Source organism: Hyaena hyaena, unplaced genomic scaffold, assembly GCF_003009895.1.
Source record: "Hyaena hyaena isolate Hyena2069 unplaced genomic scaffold, ASM300989v1 scaffold_30, whole genome shotgun sequence".
NCBI lineage: Eukaryota > Metazoa > Chordata > Mammalia > Carnivora > Hyaenidae > Hyaena > Hyaena hyaena.
Window position 1 is genome coordinate 226748 of NW_024080662.1, and position 19069 is coordinate 245816.

General features: G+C 53.5%; 1 protein-coding gene across 8 annotated transcripts; it reads right to left on the bottom strand.

Moving 5' to 3' along the window:
• Nucleotides 1-8257: 8257 nt before the first annotated feature.
• On the bottom strand, nt 8258-18184 carry HEMK1 (HemK methyltransferase family member 1). 8 transcript variants are annotated; one of them, XM_039228376.1, is made up of 11 exons: nt 18105-18184; nt 16735-17083; nt 16362-16453; nt 15954-16047; nt 11774-11908; nt 11379-11443; nt 11056-11105; nt 10000-10108; nt 9101-9196; nt 8836-8949; nt 8258-8678 (listed from the first exon to the last, which is right to left on the bottom strand). In XM_039228376.1, the coding sequence occupies exons 2-11, from the start codon at nt 16960-16962 to the stop codon at nt 8585-8587; spliced, it is 1077 nt and encodes a 358-aa protein (XP_039084307.1). In that variant the 5' UTR covers nt 16963-17083; nt 18105-18184; the 3' UTR covers nt 8258-8584. The 8 variants fall into 8 exon arrangements, with proteins under 8 accessions (XP_039084307.1, XP_039084306.1, XP_039084311.1 ...); XM_039228375.1 differs by having other exon boundaries at nt 11379-11485; XM_039228380.1 differs by lacking the exon at nt 16735-17083 and having other exon boundaries at nt 11379-11485; nt 15954-16085.
• Nucleotides 18185-19069: the final 885 nt, after the last annotated feature.

Genomic DNA, 19069 nt, shown 5'->3' on the forward strand with positions numbered 1-19069 from the left:
TGGGAGGCCTTGCACAGACACCTGTGATCATGGACATGGACCCAAGTGCTCAAGTCCCACACCTATGCACATTCCCGTACACATGGGCACCTGTGTAGGGGTGTGCAGGTCTCTATCAGGTGCATGTGTGATGTGGCCTTGTTCCCCCGGAGCCTAAGGCCTCCCACGGCTCCCCGTTGCTGACCAGAGCAAACCTAAGGACACAGCCACTCACTGGGGATCTGTCAGGAGTCCCTGTCCAAATTCACAAGTTTTTCAATGACAGGACCTCCCACCTGAACCACGCCAATCCTGGCTTGATTTATATTTGGTGCTCAGTGCTTGCGGGTGAGCAATGGGCCTGACAATGGGAGGGGAGACAGGACAGATAAGGACCTCAGTCACCCCTTCCCCAAGCTTGGAAAGTAGCCTCAGCCCTCAGTAACTTCACAGAGGATGTTGGCAGGAAAAGAAGACTTGTCGCAGACGCTGCATCCTCACATGACCCTGAATTCCACCCCCACCCAAGTGGCCCCAAGAGGAGGCTGAGGTACTGAGCTCTTGGCTGTGACTCAGCGGAAGGAAGGCAGGAGGGGGGGGGTGGGTGCTGGGCCCTAGGGTTTTGCTTCTCATTTCTCTCTTTCCAAAGCAAGTTCTCAGAAATGAAGGTACCCAGAACTACAGAAACCCCAGGCTTTCAGGGGCACTGGGTTCCCCAGTTCTCCCAACCCTGGAGGCCCCACCACAGGGCCTGGGGAAAAGCCTCTAGTCCCTGTCCCCTGCTTGGTGCCTTCTTCCATGTCCCAGAGTCAGGGATTGAGTACCTGGAAGGTCCACATTGGAGTCGAGAGGGGAATGTGGACTCCTGAGACTTTTCAGAAGCATGTGGCCCAGATTCACTTGCTGAGACAGACACTAGATGAAAGGAGGCACTGGGGATCTCCAGGTTGTGGGGGTAGAGCAGCCCAGGGCAGCATTCCTGGGAGAGGAGGAGTCAGAGGCTGCTGACACCAAGAACCCAAAGGAGCCGCACATAAGTTTCCTCCCCCTTCCCTTCCCTCATGCCCTTCTCTTCCCTTTCTCCTTTCCTTTCCTTCCTCTCACTTTTCCTCTCTGTTCTTTTCATATTTTTAGCTATTGTAAGGAGCCCAATTTAAAAACACATGTGTAGACTCAAATGGGCACACCACCAACTTACAACACATTAGAAATCCTCCCTATGTGTCCAGAGAACTGGGTTTCTTTTTTTTTTCTTTTAATTTTTTGATATTTATTAATTTGTGAGACAGAGCACAAGTGAGGCAGAGGCAGAGAGAGAGGAGGGACAAAGGATCTGAAGTGGGCCCTGTTGAGGACAGAGAGCCCAATGTGGGGCTCGAACTCACCAACAGTGAGATCATGACCTGAGCTGAAGTCAGATGTCCAACCAAGCCACCCAAACGCCCCAAGAGAAAACTGGGTTTCTACTGAGATTGAAATAAAGCTTCTCCTGCTGTCCCTGTGAATGAAAGAGACTGCAAAGTGGCCTTCAGATACACTGCCACCACTTGAAACCACTTATCTGTGGAAGTCAGGGGTCACTTGGTCCTGTGCCACTGAATCAAACCCTGAAAGAAGCTGGACACCGAGGCTGACCTAAGACTGTGATTCCTATCCCAGCCCCCAGTTCAGACGTGTGTTCACTGCTGTCCCCCTTGATGGACTTAACACTAAGAAAATGTTGATAATTTGAACTTTAAAAATACATTTATGTTTAAGGTACTGCTTTTATCTTTATAAAAATACATATTTGAGTTCCACCTGAAGCTTGCTTTGAAGAAACAAACTCCACAGCTCTAAAGTGCAGGGCAGAATGAGGAAGAGATGGTAGGCTTCTGTACAGGCAGAGAGAGAGAAAGCTGTAGTTAGTTCTTGAGCTGTGGAATGCCTTCAAGAAGGGCTTTAGGCACATCTACCTGGCACCTCCTCCCAGGATCTCCCGGGCCTGGAGATCTAAAACGCCTCCCCCACCAGGCAGGCTTCACATCCCTTATGCTGAGATGGGACTCACCTTCCCACCCACTTGTCAGCTCAGAAACAGAATCTGATGTTTATCAGTCCCACCCCACATGCAAAGGACATCAGTCTACTTTCGGTAGTAGCCATTCTCACTGCCCTCCCCTCCCCCGCATGCAGGGGTTCTATATCTGGTTCCTCTGCTGCAGAGTGTGAAAGCCAGGCACCTGAGAGGGAAGGAAGCTTGCTCCACATCTGGTGCTTCCGTTTGATTTGCCACTTTCCCCTTTGTCTGGAAGCCCAGATCAGCCCTGCCGCTCCCCCCACTCCAGGTATCTAAGCCTCTCTAGAAATTGAGATCCTGGGCTGCAATCAGCCTCCCAGGGGCCTGCTCATGGTCCCCACCCCGCAGCAGGGACATGAGGACTGGGTTCAAACCCCAGCACAACCACTTCCTGGTTGTGTGATGTTGGGCAACTTAAGCCTTAGTTTCTTCACCTGTCTAGTAGCCAAGGAAGCCATCCCTGATGTGCAGACAGGATTTATGCCAGCAGGTGCAGCACCTGGCACCAGCTGGCACATGGGGATGCCTGGTTACTGTTATTGGCAATGTTAGGGCCTGGGAGGGTAGTCTTCCCAATTTTACCTCAAGGGCTACCTCTGATCTATGCCCCCACTGGTGGCATCTGAATCTCCTGACACCCTTGTCCATTGCCTGACACTGCCTTTGGCATGTCCTAACGGCATCCCACACTCTCAAGCTGACTATCCTTAGCATCCCACTCTCCAGTTTAGGGTGGCTCCAGGTTCTAGTCAGAGTCATGGGCCCCATTGTGGTCCTGGACACCTCCTCCTCCATCCAACCCATCAGCAATGGTTGAGTCAGTTCTGTTTAGGAGCTACCTGAAGAGCCATATGAAAGAGCCGCACCATCCAAGTAAATGACTACTGGCCCTTGGCAGCACTGGAGGTGGAGAGCACCATGAGTCAGAAGGCAGATGCTATGTGACCCTAAATGAACTCCTTCCTTGGAACTGTTTGGAAAGAGGGAGATCAAGGAGACCAACCTGAGTCTTGCTACAATCCACCCCTTCCAATATGATCAGGCCTTCTTGGCTTCATCAAAAACATATTAGATGAATCCAGACTCTCAGACCCACCTTGAGGCATATCAGCCCATGCCTGGCCTCCCAGTAGCTCTCCCTGTGGCTCCTGAGTTGTGATCATGGCTTCAAGAGCCCCAGTACTTGGCCAGCCTGAACAGGGACAGGGTCAAGGGCTCTAACTGGCCCCTTCAGGTTTGGTGACAAGGCTAAGAATCCCAGGAATGACTCAATTCTATCTGAGCCACAAAGCCCAGTCCAGGCCTATATCAGGAGCTGTGTAGTGGCTGGTGGCTAGAAGGAGACAAACCTTCCACAACTTACACAGAGAGTTCAGGTCCATCAGCTTGAAGCGAGGGACTACTGTGCTCATTTCACAGATGTGGTACCAGCAACCCAGAGAGTGCAGGGTCCCTGTTCATCCTCACATACTCAAGAGGTACTGGATCCACTGCCTAACATCCTCTATGAAGGCCTGGATGGTCCCCATGCCACAGAGATGAGCCATGGAAGCCAGCCTTGCCTCCTTTCCCCTGATCACAGTCCCATTCCCTAGCTGCCCCTGGTGCCAGGCCAGCCTCTCCAGGGCCCACCCTGACCAATCTTCCAGTCTTCTCTACCACATTAGACCTGTGGATAGGGAGCCTGGGCAGCTCAGGTCTCCAGATGAAGGGGGGTTCCGTACCCCCTACCCCAACCTCTCAGAGCAGATGTATTCAAAGCAATCTACCATGCACCTCAAATTTCCTCCAGCTCCTGCCCATTTCCAAAGCCACTTCTATTTTTATGTATTTGTGACAACAGCACTTCACTTCAAGTACCAAAATCTGTACTAGTTTCCTACTGCTGCTGTAACATATCACCACAAATCTGGTAGCTTAAAACAACACAAATTTATTATTTTATAGCTCCAGAGGTCAGAAATCCAAAATTAGTTTTACTAGGCAAAAATCAAGGTGCTGGCAGGATTCTATTCTTTCTTGAGGCTCTAGGGGAGAATCCATTTCCTCGCCCTTGCCAGCGTCTAGAGGCTGTCTGCATTCCTTGGCTCATGGCCCTTTTCTCCAGCACACTGCCTCCCTGTGACCTCTGCTTCCCTTGCATCTCCTCCCCCGCCCCTGTCTTATAAGGACCGTTATTGATTACACTGAGCCCATCTGAATAATCCAGGATAACCCATTAGCCCATTCAAGATCCTTAACTTAATCACACCTGCAGTTTCTTTTGCCATGTGATGTAACATATCCACAGGTTTGGGGGATTAGGACACAGGCACCTTAGGGGCCATTTTTCTGTCTGCCCCAGGAGGGGTAAGGTTGCTTTGCCAATCCCAACCCCCATCCAGAGTCCTAGTCCAGGACTGAGGAGTCCTGACAGGGGATCAGGCCGGTGTTCTGGCAAAGACTCTGGGTGGGGGCTGGCCAGGGCCCAGAGCTCCAGGAAACCTGGTGCCTATCCCTGTTGCCGCCAAGGACAGCTTGTACTCCTGGCGCAGCCGCTGTGCACAGATCAGGTGCACTTGAGCCCATTAGCATCCATGGTTCAACTCGGACAGCTGCCTAGCTCGGATGGGAGGCCGGGCCATCATAGCTTCTTCTCTCCCTACTGACTAGAATATGCAAAAGCAGCTGTCAGATCAGACAAGAGCCACACAGGAAGTTCTGGCTCTATTCTAGAAAATACACACATTGTTGGTTTATGAGTGGACATTACTGACCTTAGGGTATGCCAGACCCATGTGGGGCACCAGAGAGATGAGGGAGACAGGAACGTTTCCAAATGCATGGGGCAGAATGTCATCGGCGCTGGCAGAAGTTCGGGCTAGCAGCATGGTATGTAAGAGGGAGGACAGAGGGGTCAGGGCGGGTGTCCTGGAGGAGGCAGCATTTATGTTGGAGCTTGAAGAAGGGATCATCTGGACTGGCAGTGGTGGGCAAGGCATTCCTGATGGGAGACACTGCCTGGGCGAAGGGAAGGAGGTATGTTTAGGGAATGGAGAGTTCTGTGAGGAAGCTGCAATCCAGGGCAGTGAACAAAAGAATCCAAACACGGACAGGGAAGGACATGCTGGCCTGAAAAGGTTAAAGCAGTTCTCAAAGCCTGTCAGCACTGGAACACTTTGTTCTGATGGAAGCATACTCAGAGCACTGATGGGATTCTGAACAGGGTCCACACAGGGTCTTTCCCACAGCCATCACCCCCTGACCCCACCTCTTCAAGTCCTGGCCTCTGCAGGACACAGTGACCACACTCAAGTCATGAGGAGACAGTCAAGGGTTTAGGGCAGGGATTGGCAGCAGTCAATGGCCCAGGGTCCAGGTACAGGGTTGTGGTAGAAAAGGGTTTAGGGGTAAGGCACCTGGGGTGGCTCAGTCAGTTAGGCATCCGACTTCGCCTCAGGTCATGATCTCACAGTCTGTGAGTTCGAGCCCCGTGTTGGGCTCTGTGCTAACAGCTCAGGCCTGGAGCCTGCTTCGGATTCTGTGCCTCCTTCTCTCTCTGCCCCTCCCCCACTTGCTCTCTCTTAAAAATAAACAAACATTTTTTTAAAAAACTTTAAAAATTTTTATAAAAAGGCTTGATGGGTTTAGAGGTACATTTCAATAGGGCAGCTAGATGGGCCCCATGGAGAAACCCAGGGGCAGCTAGAACAAGCATCCAACTATGAGACAAAATCTTAGTTTCTTCAACTGTCAGCAGATGGGATGGAACTGCTTTCTGAGTACATCAGTCAAGGACTCCTACACCTACTTAGGGTCTGGCTGAAGGAAGCTAGGAGGGCAGTAGGCACATTCCTCAAGACCTCACGGGGTCTCAAGAGCCTAAACTCTACCATCAGTTCCATAACACATGCTGGGCGCAGGGCGGGGAGAGGGCAACTCATGTCTTGCTCTGGCCCCAGGAAAGAGGGAGGAAATAGGGCAGGTAAGCCTGGCTTTCCTGGGCACAGCCACTAGCTGTTTTGGCCTGGACCTCAGGGCATTAATGCCCTGGTGAGGAGGGAGAGGAGGTGCTGAGGGATATCTGGGCAGCCAGGCTACCAGCCTCTTGGGGGCTCTGTCTCCAGAGAGCAGGTAAATGTCAAGAGCCCAAGAGTGAAATCCTTGCCTTCCCTCCTTTCTAAACTGCCCTGTCTCTGCCTGCTTTGTTTTGGTGTCAAGCACCAGACAGATGCATAAGGGTACAGGCCCTCCCTGTGTCTCCTTACGTGTCTTCTCTCTAGAGCAAGCAGTGAAAGCACAATGCCCCATGAAAGGTACATCCCACAGACCCCTCAGAACCATCCTATGAGATAAAGCACAGGGTTCCACTTATCAAGTATGAAAGCCAAGGCTGAGGGAGGTGAAGTCATCTGCCCAAGGTCATATCCTGGTGAGCACAGATGCCAAGATCTGAACTCAAGCTGGTGTAGCTCCAACATCAGAGCTCAATGTCCAAGGCCCAATCAAGCCAGTAGCTGCAGGCTTGAGGCCCGGCCTGCCAGTTCACTTGGCCTGCATCTCTTTATCAGAGGAGTCAAGCTTCATGTTTTTCTAGGAAGGGTTGTCCCCAAAGGTTGCTCCTGGTTCTGTGACCCCAGCTGCCCCTACACTGTCACTCCCATCATTACGTTCTCTTAGGGTGCCATATCCACATGCTTGCCAAGACCTTTCCTCAGTGATGGGTCCAAGGCCAGGAGGGTGAAACCATCAAGGAAGCCATTACTGGCTGAGGTGTGGTCCAGGCTGTGGGACAAGGGGACAGGTTGCCCTAAGATACAGCTGAAGACAGCAGGAGCTGAAGGGCACAGGCAGGAGTAGATGGGCAATACTGGTAAGGACCTAGGTGGGCAAAGGTTGGAGAGCACAAGGGGGCTCAGAAAGCTAGGAGCCTCTCTCTGGCTGTGCCCTACCCTCCCAAGTTCTTTCCAGACAGCCATGATGGGGAGTCCCTACCCCTCCTCAAAGGAAGTCGGGAGCAGCATGGAGTCCATGCAGCTGGCATTGGGCAAGGAGCAGGACACAGGAGTCCTAGGAGCTGCAGTGTGGCCCTTGCTAAGGCAGATGTGAGCCTCAGCCACAGTAGGGGAAGGAGTGGGTCACCCAAGCCAGGTATGAGCCCAGCAATACAGACTCTCCAAAGGCAGGGACCTAACTTCCCATCTCCACTTGGCTACCTCCCACCATGGCATGTTAGGCAGGCCACATCTTCTCTTGGGGAGTCCCTTCTGGAGGAGTGAGCACTCAGATACCAGCTCACATCCCACCTGGCTGACTGAGAATAAAATGAGGCTGCCACCTAACACTGGCCTTGGAGCCAGAAGAGCCAGTTCCTTGCAGGGAAAAGAGCTACCCAAGGTCCCGGTGCAAGACACAGCCCTGGAACCTGAATCCTAGCTCTAGCAGAGGATGCTGCCCACCAGACCATACTGCCTCTGGCCACCGCACCACCAGGTCAGGCCCTTGAAAGTGCCAGTGGGCTGAGCCAGCTTGGTCTGGCATGTTCCTCAGGACCCGCTCTGATGTAGAGTCACACCAGCACTTGCCAACCTGGAGGTTTCCTGTCACTGTGGACAGAAGGGGTGGGCTTTCAGGCCTCCTAGTGGCCACAAATTTGCACAGACCAGAGCTCAGGTGGAGGTCATAACCTGCTACCTGCTCTGTCTGGGCTTCTTACTCTCCCCAGCTCCAACCAGGGACAGATGGGTTACCTGAAACTGCAAGGTCAACTTGGAAGGAATGTTTTAGCCAAAAGCTATGAGAATAAATAGTAAACATAAACGCTGATTACTCCTTACTGGCTCAAGCCCTCAGTGAAATAAATGTGGACAGGTGACACCAGCATGGTGCACGAAAGACCCTCAGCCTGATCTCCTCCAGCAAGCAGGCAGCCAGCTCTAAGTTGAAGTTCATATGACGCACCTGTGCTCAGAGCCTAGCCCCAGTCAGAATGTGTGAGAATGTACCTAGGGCAGTTGAGGGCTAGGTCGAACCCTAAGAGTGAGCTGATCAGTCCCAAGCCCCTGGCATCCAAGGCCAAGAGGATCACCCATGTGCCTTTCTCCACACTGCACTTTCACACTCCCACCAGGTGGGAGACTGGTGGCTAGTCTTGCTGGGGCAGAAGGAAGCTCTTACCTCCAGCACTGCCTGGGCACAAGGGGCCAGGGGACCCACAAATCACAATACCAAAACATTAGATGACTACTTGTTGGTCTCTCGACACTTTATTGGCCCTATCTCCCAACATCCCCAAGGTAATTCCACCCACAGACACATTGAGCAACCTATCCTTGGCCACACTGATATGATGGAGCCCAGAATGGGAACCTAGGTCTGCTCAGTTCTGAGGAAACTATGGATGCCATTGTTCTTTGCCACCACAAGAAGGACATCCCACCCTTGCTTCTATCCCCAAGTCTCCTAGAAATGTGGAGCATGGGTAATCACAGAGCCATAGGAAATATCATAAGTATCTGGGTTCAGGAAGGTGCCATCACCTCCCTCCAAGCATTCCAGGAAGAAGGATCAGCCAGCCACTCTGGCAGGCTGGGGCCCCGGCATGGCTTCCGCAGGCCAGCCACGCTGTGGCCCAGACCTCCGGATATGCAGGAACCTGGGCCTAAAGAGACAGGGACAAGAGGTCAATTATTGCCTGGATCCCACGGGATGAGCAGAGCATGGGAATAGCATGCTCTCCCTACAGCCAGAGCTGTGGATGGCCTGAGTGGAAGGACCAGTGTGGCTATGGAGGCAGGGGTGGGGCAGGTAGAGCTCACCTCCCACAGAAGTCCTTGCGCACAGCCACAAGATCAAGGGACAGGTCAGGTCGGCTCTGAAGCCAGCTGCCAACAAGCTCTGGATGTCTTGGTTCCACTTCCAAGAAGATGCTCCTACATGAGGGAGAAATGGGTCAGCTCAACCAGGCAGGGCTAGGACCTGCACTTCTGGGTTGCCTGGACTAGGAGGGGTGGGGGCAGAATGACTGTCAGGGCAGGCCTAGTACACACTGGGACAGATCCAGGAGACCCGCCCTATCCATACCCAGAGTCCTTCAGGAGCCAAGGTGCCAGGGCCAAGATGTGGGTAATGATGTCCATGCCCTCCTCTCCACCATCCAGGGCTAATGGGTCTTCATAGCTGAAGGGAAAACAGTGGAAGGTGAGAGCCTGGGACAAGGGGTAAATTAAGCTGAGCAGGGCCCTCCACAAAAGGAAGATCTGAGGACATAGAGGGAGACCCCAAATGGCAGCTCTGATTCCCCTACTTCCTATAGGCAGCACCCTATCAGGCAATGCTAAGCGTGCTTAGTGAATCCCACTGACTGATAGCGAAGTGAGGCTGTTCCTATGCTTGGGCGGTGGTGGGGGCAGGTAACAGGGGCTGGAGCTGGCTAGACCATTCCTGAGAGTCTGGAAAGAGGGAGCTAGCACCCTGACCCACATTACCACTGCCTCGTTCAAGGGCTTCTGGGCTACCCCTAGTTCTCAGCCCTTGTTTGAGAACAGGATGGCTCACTACAAAGCCTGGAGTAGGGTCTTAGTCCCAGCCTTCCTGCTAAGCCCCTACATGACCTTGGACCAGGCACCTTCCCTCTTCGGGTCTCAGTCTTCTGTAAAATGATGTACCCATTTGAGCACCTTCTGTGTAATATGTTAGTCATTGCTAAGTCCTCCTCATGGCCCTGCAAAGGTCTACCACTCCCCTTTCAAAGGCAGGAAATGAGGCTCAGAGAAGTTTAGTGGTTATCTAATGGTCTTAAGTGAGGGGCGGAAGCTGAATCGAGTAGGTCTATGGGCTCCTGAGTGAGCCTCTCTTTCAACATCACTGCCTCTTTCAGTCCCCTCTCCCTCCCCGGCCCTCCCAATGCTGTAGTTCTTCCAAGGCAGACACATCCCCCAAGGCCTTCTCAGGCCTGGCCTCCCTCCTACCACACCCTGCACCTGCGGATTTCAGGGGCCAGCTGCTCCATGTCTTGCTGGAAGATGTAGGGAGGGTTGCTGATGATCAGGTCCATGGGGCCCCAGGGCAGTAGGTGTGCCCAACTCCCCTCTATGGTCAAAGGGAACACACAGCAGATAACAGGTGGCAACTCTACCTGTCACCATATCCCTTGGGTAGTCCCCCTCCCCAAGCCACACCATGGGCCTATCACTAGACCTGACAACCCAGACTTGCAGATTAGTGCCCAGGGTCTCCAGCCAGCAGCCTGGTCAGGAGTGTGTATACTCTAAGATGGCAACTCTTCACTTGGAATATCCTTGCCTTCTCTCCTTCCTGTCAAAAATCTCAGCTCAAGTGCCACCTTCAGGAAGACCTCTCTGACTGCGCAGTCAATACAAGAGCCTCTGTCCTGTGCAGCCCTACTGGCCATGCCATATGCTGCCCCATAGCCAACATGGACTCAGTGTGTGGAGGGCATGCCTGGTTTGTCAGTCAATTCCTGGCACCTCTGCTTATCAGCTCCATCCAGGTGCCAGGTGCTACACCAGGTGTGTCACACTCGGTGGAGGGTGCATATGAGGCTCGAAGATCTTGTGGATACATAATAAACCGGAACTGCAGCCAGAAACCAGGGACACTCTGCAAAGGTGTGGGTGAGCTATGCTATGCCTGCGCCAGGTAGGGGCAGGGTGGGTAGCCACTAAAGTATTAAAGTATTTTGGTCTTAAAGCTTTTCTCCTGAGCTTCTGCTCATCTCTTGACAACAAGCAAGCCCTAGTTAAACTCACTAGTTATAGGGGTTCAGAAAGTAAGAAAGACCCTGTGGCTGGTCCCTGCATGGGTCAGGTCAGCCCAGGAGGCAGCAGAGACTTGCCTGTCCTCAGCAAGGACTGGTCTAAGATACCCCGTGTGTGTGTGTGTGCGTGTGTGTGTGTGTGTGTCTGTGTGTCTGTGTGTTGGGGAAGCCCTCCATCCATCTCTGCAGAGTGCCTTATCCACCATTCAGCACCTGTGCCCAGGATCCCCACCCCAGGGAACATGGGTAGGGAAGATACCTAAAGTCACATCCAGGGGAATGATCTGAATTCTGTCCAGCAACCGAAGCCTGGAGAGATGGGAAGTGAGGGTGAGCACAGGTGAGGCTCCTACTGGTGGCTACCAGGACTACAAGAATAAACGCTTCTTGGACTGTCAGTTATATGGTACCCATCGTCCTTCATAACCCTGTGGGACCCATGCCAGGCCACCCCTCCCCACCTCCTCTTTCTTAGGAGTAGAAAGCAGACATCAGTGAGTTTGATATCTGAATAGGGATTGAGATCAGGTCCCAAAGTCAGACTTCCCCAACCCTAACCCTCTGTCCTCCCAGCACACCTACCTCTGAGCATTCTCCTGGGTCAGGCAGATGGCAGCTTCTCCTTTATCCACAGCAATGACTCGGCTCTGCCCCAAGAATAAACGATGGGAATGTAGAGAGCAGGGTGCCTGTAGAGGCCAGGGCTGGGGATCAGAGCTCTCCTCCAACCCCTTACCAGAGAGGAGGGAAATACCCAACAGCCATTCCCCTCTCTGTAGCCAGGGTCTGGCCAGAGAGAAGGGGACAAGACTTAGAGGCTATGACCATGATGGGCTGGGGGCAGCCCTGTCTTTCCACATCTGGCCACCTCCTCTCAAGTGCTTCCAGCAGAAATGGGTGGGGAAAGGATCTGTGGGATAGTGAGTGGTAGTCCCAGTCTACTCATGGAGGGGCACAGGGATGCAGAGGGGGCTCACCTGGGGAAGCTGGCTCAGCAGGCTAAGGGAGATGGCTCCCGATCCGCAGCCCACCTCCAGGATGAGGGGGCCACCTTGGGTTCCCACTGCACAGGAACTCTGGGTCACTTCCTCCAGCACCCATTGAACCAGCTCCTGTGAGGCAAAGGGGTCTGGATTAGAATTAGAGACAACCTGGTTCTCCAGGGGGTCTTGGCACAGAGACCCAAGCATGGTTAGCCCCTATGTGAATGTAGAGGGGTGTCTAAAGCTAGACTGAACTTTATGTCAGGCCATGGGCAGGTCACTCTGCCTCTCCATGCCTCAGATTCCCCATCTGTAAAACTGGGCAGGTGAGATAACCCACCTCATCAGAGTGTTGGGGAGATTAAACAGAAATGCATTTGTGAGACATGGGTCCCATTCCTGGTACACGGTAAGTGTTCAATAAACCCCAGCAAGCCCTTTTATAGATAGCCTCCTGTTTAATGCTCATGACAATGCTAAGAACCATGCCTGATGGTCCTTAGCCACTTTCTCTATGACTGGCCCTGCTTCTAGAGCTTTCCCTCCATTAGTTTGTTGGAGCCTCACAACTGGCCCATGAGGAAGGCAAGGCCCAGGGGTCAAGGCCCTTCCTGGAGCCTGGTTTACACTCATGATGGTCAATTATCAGGGGCCAGAGCATCCCCAGCTTCTTTATAGAGCTGAACTTAGGAGGCTCCCAGGGAGGGACAGGGACTTGCCTCCATGGAGGTGGGGCATAGTAGGAGGAACACATTCCTCTCTAAGCCCCATATCCAAAGGGGGCAGTGGCATGCATACATAGGGCATGGGGATAAGTGGGTATGGTGTGGTGGGAGGTGCCTGATTGCACCACACCTGCCTTGGGGGCCCCGGGACACTTCCAGACATTGTTGTTTTGGAAACAGCAGGCTTTCAAGTCTTGTCTGCCCATCTGGCACCTGCAGGGACTGTGCATGGAAACCAATACAGGGTAGAGGTGAGGGTGAAGGGCTGCTGTTGTCCAGTAGCCAACCATTTCTAATGAGCAGTGGAGTGAGGGCCTAAGCAGCCAGGCATGGAACTGGGAAAGGGCAGTGTGCTTCCTTCTCAAAGACAGCCCTTAGGAGAAGTCTCCTACTTGGGACTCCTGGGATCTTAAGCAAGGCTGGCTCAGGGAATGGGCAAAGGGGTCAGCAAGTGGGTGCTCCCTTCATCTATAAAGAGGTCCACCTCTCCAGGAAGGCTTCTTCACCACACCCCTGCCAGGCTCTCTCTACCATAAGTCTACCATGGCTCCTCTCCATGAGTCTAAAGTCCAGGATGCGGTTCGCCTCTCCCACCAGACTGAAGGCTCCATGATGGGAAGACCAGGAATCTAACCTATCACAGTGTGTCCTACAGGCAAAGCCCGACTCTCAGAGGGGCCTTCTGGCTACTTCCCAAGTACTGGGCAAGCCCTCATGGTTGTGGAAAACCATCCTCTAAGCCTCAGACCCCCCAGATCCCCCCAAATCCCCAATATCAACAGTCAAACTCAATGGCTCCAGATCACTTAGACCCATTTGCCATATAAGCTCCTCAGTGCTGAGCTCCAAAAGGCATTTTATCCTTCGAGGCCTCCTAATACCCTGTGCCAAGGGTAGCAAGTTCAAAGCAGAGAGGACTTAGCCAATGGGTCCAACCCTTCCTGTTTCCCTCACTTGCTCCCACCAGTACCAAGCACTACTGGAGAAAGTAGGAGTGCTCGCAGCAACCTGGGCCCACAGCACTGGGACTGCCATAGCGCGAGCAGTCTAGAGCTGTGGTGGAGAGACTGCAGGCTCAGCACTGAGGCCACTTACTGAGCAGCTGGTAGGACAGCTGAGGCTTGTCAGGGGTGTGAACTTCTCTTGGTTTCCTGGCCACAGACAGACCTACTCTGGTTGGAGAATGACCCCTTGGCCAGCCACACTGGCCAGCCGCCTCATAGAGACACCCCTGAACTCAGAGAGACATGTCACATATGAATGGCCACCTCAGGCAGCGTGTGAAGCTGAGAGACTGGGCCCCACTCCCACCAGTGTCCCCTGGACCCTCTATTACACTCCAGACCACTTGAGGACCAACTTGGCTATGGGACCACTGTAGGGGTAGAGACTATATGCAAGAAGCCCAGAAATTTTCCTCCTCACCGAGAGAAGAGCCTCCAGCCTCCAACAGCCTGAAATTGGTGGCTCTTTACAGGAGGCTGAAAGCTGAGCTGTCTCAGACCCAGAGCTCTTCTTCCAGGTCAATAAGGGAAGAATCCAAAACCATGATGGGGTAGGGATAGAAGAGAATGTGGGGAACAGGCAGCTTCCCTCAAGAAGTCAGCCCAAGGCCTCAGCAGGACCTAAATGCTGTGAATACCCTCCATTCAGATGCTCTGAGACAGCAGCCCCATGAAGGTGGCACTGCCTCTCTCAAGCCAATCACAGACAAGGCACTGAGCCTCCCACACCCCACAGAGCCTCACCTTGCCAGGTTCGATATGAATGGCTCACGCTTTCGGCCTTGGGTTTCCCACTGTACACACTGCCAGCCTGGGGACTGAGCCACCTTCCCACCCACGGGGAAAGCCCAACTTATCAAGCCACATGCCACCTACAACTTTGCATTTCTGACTTCTGCCCCCGTCATCAGAAACTGCCCTTCAGTGGATAAAAAGAACACAGGCATCATGAACTCTTCCCTGCACCCATTCTCCCTACTCCCTGCCACAGGCCACGTCCTCTCAAGTTCTTGGTAAAGCACCCCCAATGTGGCTTCACATTGGGGCAAACCTGGCAAGTTCTCAGAAATGTCTGCACAGTAAGGTGAGGACCTGGCCTTCCAACCACAGCCTCCCCCTCTGTTCCCCCCTCCCCCAGCTCCTTGCAACAGAGCTGCTCTCTGGCCCAGACCTGCACAGGAATGGGGGCGGGGGGCGGGGGGGACACCTATGTGAGCCAGAAGTCCACATCCCACATTCAGAACCCTGGAGTATATGGCTGGTGCCAGGTCAACTCTGAGGGGACTCAAAGGTCATCATGGTAGCTTCCCTCCCATGTCCTGACCCTTAGCAGCCTCAGGAGACAGTGAATGACTCCCAGCCAGAGGTCACATGCTTGGGAAAGACACTGGGTAGCCTCCCAAGAGCCTATGGGTGGCAGACCACCACTTCTTGCTCTGGATCTCTGCACCCCATCCCAGCTCGTCCAATCCCAGATGGGGCAGCCCTATGGGAGATGTGGGGCCCTGACCCAGAGTCAGGAAGTCCAAGTGCTGCCCCCATACTCTTCCACCTGGAAGCCCTGTGACTTTAGGTAGTTCTCAGATTCTCTACTGTCCTCCCAGCACTGGGCTGTAAGGGGAGGACCTGGCCTCTGAACCACATGATGTGGAAATGAATGGGCTCAGAGGGTTTCTTGGCCAGGGGAGAGAGGCTAGGAAAGAAATGGGACTCTGGGTCCCTGTCTGGGCAGGTGAATGAGGCCTGATCTCTCCTAGGAATACTTGTATGCCTGGGTGCCTTTTGAGAAATGCTCCTCAAAACCTGGTGCCCTCTAGCTTGCCCATCAGCCCACACACAGCCTCATCGACCTGCTCTGCTCTCTCTTGACTCCCTACAAGGTCAAGGGGAAGCCCAAGAAGGGCTACAGAATGTATCTGTTCCAGAATAAGGGGGCCTCACCAAGGACCAGTATCCCTAGGCCACACAATCCCTAGTCCTAGTAATTTGAGAGACACAGGTGATTACCTGACCAGACAGTGGATCTAAGAGAACCAAGTCACAGATTCCCTGACCCAACCCTCTTATCATCTGGGTCCAGAGGAGTCAATGACTTGCCTGAGGTGACATAGCTGTACCAGGCCTGCAGGCGTCCAGCTAGAGCCCTATCCACTTCACCCACATCTCCTGAGGAGGAGGGCATTTTCCCCCCATGGAATGGGTAGGCCAGGCTGGGAGCTGGAGCAGTGGTCTGGGATGTGAGGACAATCAAGGAGGCCAGCAGGAGACCTCTGCACGCGTGGCCCCACCTACCAAGCCTCCCAGGAGACACCAGTATGGAAGAGGAAGGCCTCTGAGGACAATAATCATGAGGTCCCAGCGCCCTCTGGAGGAAGTCTTGGGCAAGACAGGTGCCCTAAACCCCACCCTAATACCCATTCTGCTCTGTCCTGGTGGCACACCTACCTCGGTTTCCGGGCGAGGGATGAATACTGGGGGGGCCATCTTCAGAGTGAGCCCTTGAAAGTCCCACTCCCCAAGGATGTACTGCACAGGCATCCTGCAGAGGAGGCAGCTACGTGACATCAGTGCCAGAGCCTGGACCAACAGGACCATGACTGATTTGAGGGATACCACTTGTGGGATACCAAAAGTATCAGGGTCGTGCCTCATGTGCCTCAGGACTGAGCCAAGGCCTCCCCTCCCTTCCTTTCTTTCTAGTCGCCTGATTCCTCTCTCATCAATCCCTCAGACCAACACCTTTCTAGTCCTTGGACGCTTTCCTCTTCCCTGACCATGAACTAGTTGGGCTGGGGGAAAACCAGACACCTGTTCCCCATGCAGAACCCTCAGGTCTGGCCCGTGGGTGCTCACCTTTGCAATCGACAGCTACTCAGCTTCTGGACATGCTGTAGCTGCCAAGGGGTCAGGGGCTGGGTCCGAAGTACTGGCCTCAGGCTCTGAAACTGCCCCACAGAGAATGTGAGTGGCTGCCTACCCTGGCCCAGGTGTAGGTGGGCAATGCTTGTGGCCCCAACACTGACCACCTTGATCATCCCTGGATCCCTACTGCCTGGCACACACTGTAATACTTAGCTGGATGAATAAATAAGTATCTAAGACATCCCTTCAGAAAAAACCCATCACTCTTAGCTTAGCATTCTCAGTGTGGCAGTAAAGCCTGGATGTTCTTCCCTAAGGTTTTCCCTCCCTTATCTTCTGCCCTCTTAGCAACACTGCACTTAACTGTTTTGGCTCCAAGGACATGAGCAACGATGTACTCACTGGATGCCTGGGCCTCAGGAATGCCCCTCTTCTCAAAGACTGCAGTCCAGTGGCTGACCAGCTCTGTGGCACTCAACAACCCAGCCAGGGGCAGACAGGGTTGCCATGAGCTGAAGGCCCAGTCCCTGGTGCCTCCCCTCCTCCCCAGGCCAGACAGGAGGGCCCAGAGCATTCGGCCCCCAATCTCCATGTCTCAGGGAAAGGCTCTCCTGAGTGCTCCCAGGTCCCTAAGTCTTCCTCGTGTCAGCCACCAAAGATGGCCACTGGCTCTGGCTCCTCAAGGTGGCTCTGATCTAGATGTGACTGCCAACCTGGAAGAGAAAAAGAGAACCAGGAGAGCAGCTGAACCTTGTGTGACCCACTCTTCGCTGACCTGCTGCCTGAGAGAGGGCATGCTCTTGCTCTGCTACCTCCTTGACTCCATTTTAGACCCTCACCCACCTATTTGATTCTTCTTGTCTTGACCAATTGTTTTCATCACGTTTTTAGCTGAAGTGGGCTGAACCCAGAGCTGAGTCCCTGGTGATGGGTCGGGGCTCAGGTTTGAGGGTTGAACAGATCTGCTCCATCTAGTGTGTGTTACTTGGGAAAGTCATTATTTCTAAGTTTCAGTGTCCTCCATAAAATGTCCACGCGAACAGTGCAGTAGACAATGAATATCAAGGGCCTGAGAGTCAGCTCAACACACAGGAGGGATTCAATGTTACATGCTCTTAACTAATATTGCAAGAGAAGAGACTGCCTTTGCTTGGGAACTTTACTTTGCTTTTGACATTTTACATGTATTTGACTGATTTGTATGCTAAAATTCTCTGCCCCTCCTGCCTACCCCCCCAGCCCCCATTTAACCCATAATCCTAAACATCAGCATAAATTCCCAGGTTAAAAAAAAAATGACAATTACTTGTTAACTTCATACTTCAGTCATCACAAACAAGATTTAACAGAAGTTTTAAAATTAGTGGTCCCCTAAGGTCCACTGTCGCAGGGACTAAGGTCCAAACTAGCATATACTGAGCACTTTCAGAGACAAGCTGGGAGGGAAAGCGACTTGCCTAAAATAGCCTCGCTGGAACTGTCCAGGCAGGACACAAACCCACGTCCTCCGGACTCCAGAGGCAGCTCTGTCCACCTGAGCGTTGCCCCAGGAGGAGCCAAGGCCTGAAGTCTGGGACGCAGCTTCCCTCTCAGCTCTGCAAGGCATCGTTAATGACCCAGGCGAGGTCGCCTCTCCCCAGGCCTGTTTCCTCATCTATATAACGCGGAGTGAGGGGGTCTCGAGAGTGCTGCAGTTCAGGGGCACCCGTCCCGGTTCCCATTTCTAGCACATACCGGCCTGAAGAATTACCCCGCCCGCCCGTCGGGATGAAGACACCACCGGGGCATGGACCCCGGATATGCAAGACCGCGGTGAGTGCCCTCGGATGACCTGCTTCCGGGGTCGGTGCGTCTGAGAAAGGACTCGGGCGGACCCAGTCGCCCAGTTCCAGAGTTCCTAGTGTTACTGGGCTCCACGCGGGAAGCCCCTTGCGGGCTGTTGTAGCCCGTAACACAGGTTACGCCCGTAGCCCACGGGCGGGAGAGTGCGTGGATATGTGGGAGGTTGCCCTCTGGGAGCTAGGTCCCGCCATTCTTCACGGAGGGGACATGGCCCCAGCCCGCGGGGACTACTACGAGCTAGTGTTTCGGTACCCGGCCGCGGTGGTATGCTGTCAGCCCCAATGGGGGCGTGCCAGCAGTCAGCCAGGGTTTGAGAATTGGAGCGCGACGTCCAGGGGCGTGGTCTAGCCTAGCCTCTGCGCAGGCCAAGCAGCACTTGGACGGATTCCTGTACTGGGGGGCGGTAGCAGTTTGAGGGCGGGACCCAGTGTTCAGGACCTGGCGGAGAAAGTAGTCCGAGCCGGGCTGGGGGCCAGAGGCCACTAGACCCCAGGGCCGCTTTTGACCCTCTTGCTCCCAGGTTTTAGGATTTGGACGCTGGAGACCCGGGTTTGAATTCTAACAGTTGGCGGCTCACTCTATGGGCCTCAGTTGCTCCTTTGACAAAACTCATGGCAGTGTCCCACAAAGTGTGACCTGCTGACGCCCTCCCACCAACCACCAGGATCTATTGTTAACTAGATCACTGTTTACGATTATTAAACATGAAGTTTCCTGGGCTCGGTCCCAGACCCGTGGTCCTCATAAACTCCCCTTGTAAACCCGAAGATTAGAAGGTATCCGAGGGTACCTCCCCTGAGATGATCGCGCTGTGGAGGGAGGCTATTATGAGGGGTATATGTAGGATTGTGTCAGGA